The sequence below is a fragment of the Miscanthus floridulus genome, chromosome 1 (assembly GCF_019320115.1).
Source record: "Miscanthus floridulus cultivar M001 chromosome 1, ASM1932011v1, whole genome shotgun sequence".
Classification (NCBI taxonomy): domain Eukaryota; kingdom Viridiplantae; phylum Streptophyta; class Magnoliopsida; order Poales; family Poaceae; genus Miscanthus; species Miscanthus floridulus.
Window position 1 is genome coordinate 12,444,637 of NC_089580.1, and position 10,999 is coordinate 12,455,635.

The 10,999-nt window shown below is 47.2% G+C and overlaps 1 protein-coding gene across 2 annotated transcripts; it reads left to right on the plus strand.

Moving 5' to 3' along the window:
- The first annotated feature begins 469 nt into the window (after window positions 1-469).
- LOC136544596 (homeobox protein knotted-1-like 4) lies at window positions 470-10,462 on the plus strand. 2 transcript variants are annotated; one of them, XM_066536757.1, is made up of 6 exons: window positions 470-878; window positions 1,041-1,157; window positions 1,292-1,403; window positions 9,190-9,458; window positions 9,550-9,832; window positions 10,261-10,462. In XM_066536757.1, exons 1-5 carry the CDS (start codon window positions 621-623, stop codon window positions 9,793-9,795), a joined length of 1,002 nt encoding a protein of 333 aa, XP_066392854.1. In that variant the 5' UTR covers window positions 470-620; the 3' UTR covers window positions 9,796-9,832; window positions 10,261-10,462. The 2 variants fall into 2 exon arrangements, with proteins under 2 accessions (XP_066392854.1, XP_066392815.1); XM_066536718.1 differs by lacking the exon at window positions 10,261-10,462 and having other exon boundaries at window positions 9,550-10,163.
- Window positions 10,463-10,999: the final 537 nt, after the last annotated feature.

Here is a 10,999-nt window from a genome sequence, read left to right on the forward strand (position 1 = left end):
ATAATAAGACTCGTCTGGACTCCTAAAAGTGTCCGGCTCTGCCACTGCATCACTCACTCACGGTGAACATAATTACTTGTGGTGACAACAAACGCTAATGAAGCATTGAGTATAGAGTAGGACATGTGAGTAAAAGACGAGTGAGAAGAGTGCAAGAAAAACAATAAAATGCATAAAATCAAACAATATACCGGCTGCTGTGTACTATGTATATACACGGGTGGCCTTGCTAGTTCAGAGAAAACGGAAAGTTGATCAGATTGTTCCGGGTTTGGCCTTGCTAGTTCAGAGAAAAAATAAATAAAATTGACAAGATTGTTCCGGGGACGGTACGATCGTACAACTATTTCTTCTCTTCAGCAACAACTCGACCAACAGGCAACAGCGAGCCGTTCCATTATTTGGGCCCTTCAATTTGTGTCCCAGGAGCTATGACTATCCAGCTACTGTAACTCTCTCTCTCTCTCTCTCTCTCTCTCTCTCTCTCTCTCTCTCTCTCATCCAGAACCAGAATCGAATCGAAGGCAAATTAAACCAATAAGACAGCCTTTCCTTGCCCTAATGCCTCCTCCATTCCTCAAACAATAAAATATCTCCAGATAGCTAGGCGGCCAGCACGCATGGACGAGCAGCTGCCTGCTCTTGCCGGTGGCTCAAAGGCGGCCACCACGACGCCCTTCTACCTCGCCTTAGATCACAGAGCTTCCGCCACGTCATCTTCACCGACGGCGGAGGCGCCAACACCGGCGCCGCCTTCGGCCGTCTCAGATCCTTCTAGGCAGTCCAACAGCGAGAGGGGATCCGAAATAATCAAAGCCAAGATCATGTCTCACCCTCTCTATCCGTCTCTCTTGAGAGCCTTCATAGATTGCCGGAAGGTATGCGCAGATTTCCACGAGATATACAATTCTATAGCTAATTTCGTGTGTGTGAGAGAGAGAGAGAAAGCATGGTTTCTTGATTTTTTTTTTTGTGCTCTCCGTCCTTATATACTCTCCAACTTCCATGAGGAAATTATCTTTGTATTTTTGTTACTTGAGCTTGGAGCGCCGCCGGAGATTGTCGGTCGGCTTTCCGCCCTCGCCGATGAGGTCGAAATGAATTCAGACGACAGACAAGAACAACGACCACCAGACCCAGAACTCGATCAGTTCATGGTAACAGCATATGTATATATTAACTTCTGGAATTGCTGATTGTGTATATCTGGCTGAAACAATGGATCTACATGTTGTGTGTGTGTGTGTGTGTGTGTGTGTGTGTGTGTGTGTGTGTGTGTGTGTGTGTGCAGGAGATCTATTGTCACATGTTGGTAAGGTACAGACAGGAGCTCACAAGACCAATCCAGGAAGCCGACGAATTCTTCAGAAGCATGGAGGCCCAGATCGACTCATTTTCGTTAGGTGATTATGCTTAACTAAACTGAATTACTCTTGAGTTATTTTTCTGGCTGTCAGATTTGGAAGTAGCCGTAGTACTACTGACTGTTGCAGTGTGCAGGTATCCTAGTACTAGACTACTAGTACATGATTATATTTGCCAATTACAGAAAACATGTATCTGGCGCCGTAGCATTCCTTGTGATGTGTTGCTATCTACGCACACACATAACTTAGCGGTAACATGGACATTTTTTCCAGCCGTGCGACAAAGATAAACAGTCTGTTCGCTTGCTCGTATACGATCATGGATTATAAGCTGGAATAGTATTTTTCTTTCACACCAAACCAGCCAGCAGTAAATAATCCACTATCGTTTACGACGAAATGAACAGGCTGAAAGAGTATTGGTGTCAATGCAAAATATTTGGTGAACACTCACACTGTAGGGGGGTTTTATAAGTGTGTACACAAGAAAAGAGTGCCTATATTTTTCCCACAAAAAAAGGGGGTCTAACTGAAAGTTTTTGTGTGAATTATGAGAACATCTAATAATAAGCCTTAAGAATGAATTGGTGGAGCATGCAGCCAGGAGCCCAAGGAGAGCTCTTAAATTCATGAAGAAGCCTTTTTCCTTTTGCCTCCAACAATCGGTGGTGTAGAGTAGCAGCCTAGTAGTTTTGTACTGTTTCAGTGATGCTCCAATCTCCATGCAATGGTGGAGGATGGGTAAAAAATGAGGTGCGGCGGCGCTTAACAGAGCTCCGTCCTTTGCCTCCGATCCATTGGTGGAGCAAGAGCTTGGAAAAAAGACAGGATGATGCCAGGATGGGGAAGGGCCTGGTCTAGGCTAGCGCTAGCCATACCGGGCTCTCCATGTATGTCTTCACAGCATTTTTGACACATTCGCTTTCTTGATCTAACCACCCGCTTAAATTTTTGCTGAATTTGTTGTTGTGCAGAACTTAATACTACACACCAATTAAGCACCGCCATGTAGCTTCTAATTAATTAATACTAACTAGTTAGCTAGCCCTGTTAGCTGTTGCTAGCATGCATGCATATGGAACTAACATAATGCCTGCTTTATTGATTGCTTAGCTAGTTTGCATCATCCAGATTAGTTAGTAACCACCATCTACCGATGGTAGGGTTCTATGCATCCCACTGTTCACCCTGTCGGAACCCTGTGGCCTCGTTGTCTGGGACGGCTCTGGGTGGCATGTGGAGACTAGGCGCCCCAGGAGAATGGGTCCTCGATCTGGCCCTCGCGGCTGCCGGCCGCATGCATCATGCTGGATCGCTTGGGGCTGCTGCTGCCTGCACCCTGCTGTAGGCAGTAGCTTTCAGCATCAGCACCATGCGTGCCCGGCTACCCCTCTCTGCAACTGATGATCCAGCTGTTGTCTCTAACTGTACACCCTTACTTTGCCGCCGCTGCTGCTGTTCGTCACGGCCGCCCGGGGTTGGAACCCACGTCGCCAAAGTAACTGACAGAGGCACAGTAGATGCGCCCAGGGCTTCACTACCTCTTGTCGATCGGTCTCTAGCTAGGTGGATCCACTTCCTGTCCTCCCGGCCACCCTCGATCTGGTCCTGAATTGAAGCGCGAGCCGTCCGATCGATCGGCGTGGTTGTCCAGATCGCGACGTACACGCAGATCAAGAGCCACTCTTCGATCGATCTGCTGATGATGATAACCCGCCGCCGTGGCCGTGCTTTCGATCATCAGCTTGCATTGCATGTCTGCATGGCGGCACGTACATCACAGCATAAGCTAGCCTCACTGGGCACGTGAGTCGTCACTCGTCAGGTCCTGGACATGCATGCATGGCGTCCGCCATGCCATGGCATGCATGCCACCAGCGGCCAGCCTGCTAATCTCTGAGCTCGCACTGCATGGGCATGTGAGGGCCTCTGATTGTAGTGGCTAATTATTGGCTAGCTTTCCGTGAGTGACAGGGAGTACGTAGGGCTAGCTTAAGTCGGAAGAGATGATGACTTTGCTGTTGAACGGTGCTGGTGGTGGGGTGTACATGTTTCATGAGTAGATTAATTAACTTGGGGTGACTACATCACTGCGACAACATTGTATGAATCATCGTACGTGCAGCCCAGCTACATACATGTGCTACTAGGGCTAGTCTGAAGTTTACATGGGCCTTTCAACAACTTGGCTTGCTTTTTACTAGTACTATATGTAAAGTAATCTACTGCTCTTCCACCGTGTGAACGCGCGGCAGGGGCAGGCGCTGAAATGGCTCCCTGCTGCTGCACTGTAGCCGCGGCAGGGGTAGGCGCCGAAACCTGCCGCACTGTAGCCACAGCAGGGGCAGGCGTCAAAGTCAGCGCTGCTGTCACATCTAGTCACTATAGCAGCATGGCAGTCTTGCATGTCTGTGTACTAGGATTAAATGGGTAGAGTTGTATATATTGTTTTCCACTGCAACTCAGTAAAGAGAGCGAGTTCAGTTTTGCCATCTCCTCTGCAGAGCTCCGGCCAACGCTGGTGCTTATGCTGTGTGTGTGCACTCTGTTCTCACTCCCTTCTTCTACCTCTAGCCATAGTGTGTGGTCGGCAACGTCGATGAGCAGTCGGCTCACCCGTGTGGAAGATCTAGGGGCCAACAAGTGGTATCAGAGCCGTACAAGCGTAGTCGTTGGACTAACCGCTGGCGATGACGGACAGTTTGGAGATGGACGACAGCAGCGGTACCGACCACTCCATGACTGGTGCCGAGCACTCCTGCAGTGATGCCAACCACTCCTGGAGTGGTGACGAGCGGTACAGGAGTAGTGCCGAGCACTGCAGCAGGGTGCCGAGCACTCCGGGTGCTGTGCCGACCACTCCGGCGGAATAGGGGACTTCATCGACGCCGATTGAGTTCACCTCACCTCCAAGTGACATCGCAGAGTTTGTGGATGCTTTCCACGACGGTGAGGAGGTACGGTTTCGTAGGCTGGACGACATCATTGGCGACACAGGGTCCTCAGGCCTGGCGAGTTGGCTGCTCAATGACCTAGAGCTGCTTCTCGTCAGTGTAGAGGAACCACCCACGTTCGCGCTGGCCGAGCGCGATGCAAATTGGCGACGGGCGATGTTGGAGGAGATGAAGGCGATCGAGGAAAATGAGACTTGGGAGCTTGTCGATCCACCTCCAGGATGTCGTCCGATCGGCCTGAAGTGGGTGTACAAGGTCAAGTAGGACGAGCACGGCACCATTGTCAAGCACAAGGCGCGCCACATCGTCCGAGGCTTTGTCCAGCGTGAGGCATTGACTTCGAGGAAGTCTTTGCGCTGGTAGCGCGATGGAGTCTATCTGACTATTGCTGGCTTTGGCAACAGCGAAGGACTGGCGCGTCCATCACTTGGACGTAAAATCGACCTTCCTCAACGGCTAGCTGGCGGAGACGGTCTTCGTCAGGCAACCTCTGGGTTTCGCCGTCAAGGGAGCGGAGCATAGGGTGCTCCGACTGTGCAAGGCGCTCTATGGGCTATGGCAGGCCCCGCGAGCGTGGAACACCAAGCTTGATGCCACGCTGGGCGAGCTTGGGTTCAAGCGGTGTGCGACCGAGCACGCGCTCTACACGCGGCGACCGGGGAAGGAGGAGCTCATCGTCGGCGTGTATGTGGAAGACTTGATCGTCACCGGCGCGCGTGCGGAGGACATCGACAGCTTCAAGCGTGAGATGGCGGCTCGTTTTTGAATGAGCGATCTCGGCGTGCTCTCCTACTATCTCGGCATTGAGGTGAGACAGAGGAAGGAGGCGCTCACGCTCGGTCAGAGCGAGTACGCCTCGAAGCTGTTGGAGCGGAGTGGCATGGCCAAGTGCAAGCCGTGCATGACTCTGATGGAGGAGCAGCTGATGCTGACGAAGGCCAGTACCGCAGCGAAGGTAGATGCAACACTCTACCAGAGCATCGTTGGCGGTCTACGCTATCTAGTCCACACGAGGCCGGACATTGCGTTCGCCGTGGGCTGCATCATCCACTTCATGGAGGATCCCCGAGAGGATCACTGGGCTGCGGTGAAGCGGTTGTTGCGCTACGTCAAGGGAACAGTGGATCAGGGGATCATCTTCCCCAAGACCGGTGGAAGTGGGCTACAGCTCACTGTGTTCAGCGATGCAGACACGGCGGGGGATATCAACGGACGGCGGAGCACCTTTGGCGTGCTTGTCTTCCTCGGGTCGGCTCTAATCTCATGGCTATCACTGAAACAAAAGGTGGTGGTGCTGTCCACGTGCAAGGCAGAGGACATGGCGGCGGCCACAGTGGCGTGCCAAGCTATGTGGCTGCGTTGGCTACTGGACGAGCTGACCGGTGTGGAAGCTCACCCACCAGCACTAATGGTGGACAACCAGCCCGCCATCGCCCTCGCGAAAAATCTGGTTCTCCACGACCGGAGCAAGCACATCGACATCAAGTTCCACTTCCTCAAGGACTGTGTCGATGGAGGGCAAATCGTCATCGAGTTCGTCGAAACTGGTTGGCAACTCATAGACGTCCTCACCAAGCCACTCGGCCTTCTTCGGTTCATGAAGCTGAAGAAGATGATCGGCATGGTGGAGGTTCTAGGGTTAGCAGTAGGATTAGGGGAAGAATTGTAAAGTAATATGTTGCTCTCCCACCGTGTGAACGCGCGACAGGTGTAGGCGTCGAAAGGACTCCCTGCTGCTGCACTGTAGCCGAGGCAGGGGCAGGCGCCGAAAGGCTCCCCTGCCGCAATGTAGCCACAGCAGGGACAGGCGCCAAAGTCAGCCCTGCTATCACATCTAGTCACTATAGCAGCATGGCAGCCTGACATGTCTGTGTACTATGATTAGATGGGTAGAGTTGTATATATCATTTTCCACTGCAACTCAGTAAAGAGAGCGAATTCAGTTTTGCCATCTCCTCTGCAGAGCTCCGGCCAACGCTAGTGCTTGTGTTGTGTGTGTGCGCGTTCTGTTCTTCCTCCCTTCTTCTACCTCTAGCCATAGTGTGTGGTCAGCAACGCCGGTGAGCGGTTGGCTCACCCGTGTGGAAGATACAGGGGCCAACATACTATATATATATATATGGTATGGTACTATATATGGTACAACTCTACAAATCTAATAACAACACAATGCTAATAACACTTAATAGTGTTGTATGCAAGTCCAAAAATCTGAACCCTTTTTCCTATGCTGAAAGGAACGGTACGGTGCCTAGCCAGGAATCCTAAGAGGGGAAAGGAATAATGAATTTTAGGTCACTTGAAAACTATCCTATGTAATGTTCACACTAAAACTTTGCTCAAAGACAAACCTAAACCATGTGCTATAAGGTTTATCTATAGTGTTTTACCCCCATCACAAAGAGCTCTGCAACCTAGAGCACAGTCCTATTAATAACTACACTATCAAAGTACTCTAGGAATGTAAGTGAATATACAATAGAACTCAAGCAAGTGTGAAAACAAAAAAGTGGCAAGTAATGAGATGAGAAAAAAAGGGTGCGAGCACATCACGAAGGTTTATCCGATGGTATTGGTGAGCAAAACCCTACCCATAGTCAAGGAATCTCCACCAAGGACATTATTCTCCCAGTTACGAAGGCTCTCTCCCGGTCAAGACCTTAGACTATATGCCACAAAGAGTCTGCCAAGATGGATAAACCACTCACTGCAAAAGCAAACCTCACAAGTAGCCTTACATTCAATCACTTGACACTTCTTCACTATGGAGTTTGATCTAGCAAGGAACAAAGGGGACTCCTCGTCCTCACACAAGATCTTGTCACTGTTCCATATATACTAAGGCAAAGGGCCAACAAGGATGTCGTACCTTGGGTACAACCATACAAGTATGGTTCACCGTAGAACCAATAACAACTTGAGACCACTCTATCATACTAGGCTTATACCACTACTCTCTCTCTCTCTCTCTCTCTCTCTCTCTATATATATATATATATATATATATATATATATATATATATATATATATATATATATATATATATATATATATATATATATATATATATATATATATCATGCTTGTACTAATACCCTTGGATGATCACTTTACCACTTTGATAGTTTGGAGCTCTTCTCAAGTGCCTATGCTTGCCTCTAGTCTTCAACAACTCGAGCAACCCCAAGTAAATTCATGGATAGGGGTATAAATTGACCAGTCAACCAAAAGTACGTAGCCATTGCCCAATGGTCAAATGTACTCACAAAATGATCCTATAGGCACTCTTGTGTATACAGCAGATCATCCGAGGTGTACTACTTCTCATCAACTAGTCGTTGGACACAGGCTCAAGTTACTACGTGAAACTCATGTGGTATTGTATGATGTTCACATTCTAATCATTTGGTGTGTGTAAACACCAAGATCTTAAACTCCTACTTTCTGTGGGATAATACATCGATGCTACCACAAAATCATCCACATGTGCATTCTGCACACTTCTCCTTAAGCACTATGCAAAAGTCTACTCTTTGTATTTTCTACTCACTAGATTATTATCAAGTATCTTGAACACTTTTACTTTGAAGTATAGCAAACTCTAGTTCTTGTAGTTTTGTTCACATCAAACATCTGATGTACACAATTTCTAAGTCTTTTCCTGTTTTGCTTACTTCTTCATCCTAGCTTCATGGATTTCTCTTGCATTGCATCCATATGACCTATTAAGCACATTCTTGACAAATATGTTAGTTTTTTAATGGCTAATGTTGTTACTTAACCACAAAAATCACGAAGCATGGTTTCAGGGCCTTAACTTTGCACAATTGATAGTTTCCAGTGCTTAATTTTGAATTTTGGGGTGGTTTCTTGTCCCTTTGGCTTGGAGTGATACCTACGTTGTGTGTTGAAAAAGTAGTGGGCAATAGTTTGATGTTGCAGTAGGCGATAATCACAACAGCAGCCCCCCGAGCAGCAAGAGGGCAATACATAGTGTGCTAGGTGAGGGAGAAAAGGCAATGGCCCTAAAATGTTGAACTAGCGAGGAGGTGAGTGGGTGGGTGGCAAATCCAATAATCGGACTTAGTCTGTTGCTCTTTCATTTTAATAAAATTCCAGTAGGGGGTTAAGCCCCTCCTGTTTCAACAAAAAAAAATCGGACTTTGCGGAAGACAAGAGGAGAAAGACAGTGCAGGTAAGGCATGCATGGAAGGAATGGAAAACGTGAGAATGAAAATGACTGTTGATCATTATTAGATGCCAATCTAACGTTCGTATGGATTGAGTGTAAGTTACAATATTTTAGTCGATCGGTAAAATGAAGTATAACATCTTGTATCTAAAGCTATTGATAGATAATCATGTCTCATCCAAGCTTCCCCTACTCATTCAGAAAATTGGCGCCAGTGATGGGTGCTTCAGCCTTGGGTGCCTTCTAATATGAAACAACGGGTAGTCTGGTACACATAAAAGGAATGTTTAATTTGATAAGTATTGTACAAAATGTGCTTATAAGGTTTTCATAATATATGTTTATATGGTTATAAACTTGTCAGCATCTATATCGTGGTTTTGAAATATCATATTCTAGATTGATTCTTATATAGAACATTCTAAGTAAAATCCAACAAATTAAGACTCTAATAAAGAAACAGTATTTGAGATTTGAGAAATAGTTTAGCTCCCGGTCCCAAGGACGGATGGCCTAAACAATTAGGTCAGAGCTTTGCAGGGGTCAAAGAAGTCATAACAGAGCGGTTCGATGGTTACAGTTCTTAAGAATATGCACTGCAGTTCGAAGAATCCATCTTTGCATGCATGATTTTGTAACATGCATGGACTCACAATATTGCAAATCATGGAGTAGATGACAATGGCTATGAAGAAGGATGCGGTTCCTCCGACGAAGACGAGCAAGAAACCGCCGACTTGGGCAGCTTGCCGGTCCCTGAGACCGGCAGCACGTCCGGGGAGGACAAGGAGCTGAAGAACCGCCTACTGAACAAGTACAGCGGCTACCTGAGCAGCCTCTGGAGGGAGCTCTCGAGGAAGAAGAAGAAAGGCAAGCTGCCGAGGGACGCGCGCCAGAAGCTCCTCCACTGGTGGCAGCTGCACTACAGATGGCCCTATCCCTCGGTACGTAACATGACAACATATGCATGCATGCATGTAAGACGATCATGCAATGCGACACTTGATGACGCACGCCGCCGGCACATGCATGCAGGAGCTGGAGAAGGCGGCGCTGGCGGAGTCGACGGGGCTCGACGCGAAGCAGATCAACAACTGGTTCATCAACCAGCGGAAGCGCCACTGGAAGCCGGCGCCGCCGACGATGGCGCTGGCCACAGCAGATTACAGGCTGGGCCCGCACGGCGGCGGCGGCGGTTCTAGCAGCTCGGCCTCCGCCGGTCTCCGCGTGGAGGGGCGCCAGTACTTCACCGGCGGAAGCTCGTATCCCCGTGGCCCGTGACGACGATGCATGCATGTCGCCTGGCTGAGCGCGTGAGGTGTCGACATATGGATTGTTGTCGTGCATGCATATCGATCAGCATACATACACATACATACGTGATCATTTGGGTATAGATGGTGTGGACGTGTGGTGTTTCCTATATATACAGAAATTTGATGGTCTCCTTACTTGCGTTGCTCATATATACATACATATCCATATATATATGTAGCTAATGCCAAAGTTATAAAGTTGTAACCTTATTATTATTTGTCTCACTAACATGAGAGCAGTTGTACACACATATATCAGCATGCATGGATGTTCCTTCTGATTTATGGTCCATGTCTAGCTAGCTATTGTTGGGACTCAATTGGAACAATATGGCCACGATTATTGGATCAGGTTGCTAATGATTATGTTCTTCTTGAAGCAGTGCTGCTTGACAATTGTCAATTTGTCTGCCTGTGCTTGTGCGTGCAGGAATGAGTTGCATTTTCATGCAACCATTGCGGCAGCCAGCCTGGAGCTAGCGCAGCCTTCAAAGTGCAGTGGTGTAGCGTGCGAGCTGACTGTCAATGCAAGAGGGTCACTTGCTATATGATCAGAATCAGATCTTTGCAGAAGTTGCTGGTGTTCGGACAATGCCACAAGGTTTGAAGCGACTACTGAACACACACAAAAAGGTACAAAATTAAAGTAAAGAACACTAGTCAAATGATTTTCAAAATTCAAGCATTATTATTTCTAAATTTCTTAGACATGCATATTCTTTGTTTTATAGAAGTCCTAAAACTTTATGGGATAAGTATATATCCGTTCCATTTTTTAGCAAAACAAAAAGGTTCATACAGAAGGAAAGCATGTTTAAGTCCGGTGGTAGAGTCATGGAGAAGTACTCAAGTTAAAGCCCTTTTTAGATAAATATATTCACGTTATTTTAAGTGTAAACAAAATATTCATGAAGAAAGGAACAAATTTAAACACATCTTGGTATGTGGTAGAGTCATGGGGTATGATAAGTATATGCACCCACCAGGTTTTAAATCATTGTGCTTATTACATTTTATGCACCTTTTAGTGTTTTCATGTTAAAAGGCTGTAGGAGCTTCTTCTTTTTTTCATGTTAAAAAAATTGTAGGCTCTTCTTCCTTATAATCATAAAAAAAAGAAATGTCATCCAAAGATAAGTGAATTAGATTATTGTATATAAGGACGCCTT

What these genes read in the sequence shown, in the direction of transcription:
- LOC136544596 (XM_066536757.1), top strand. Translation starts at nt 621, where the DNA reads ATGGACGAGCAGCTGCCTGCTCTTGCCGGTGGCTCAAAGGCGGCCACC. An exon ending in CCTTCATAGATTGCCGGAAG is followed by an intron (nt 879 to 1,040) that starts GTATGCGCAGAT and finishes TTGTTACTTGAG; the next exon opens with CTTGGAGCGCCGCCGGAGAT. An exon ending in ACAGATGGCCCTATCCCTCG is followed by an intron (nt 9,459 to 9,549) that starts GTACGTAACATG and finishes ACATGCATGCAG; the next exon opens with GAGCTGGAGAAGGCGGCGCT.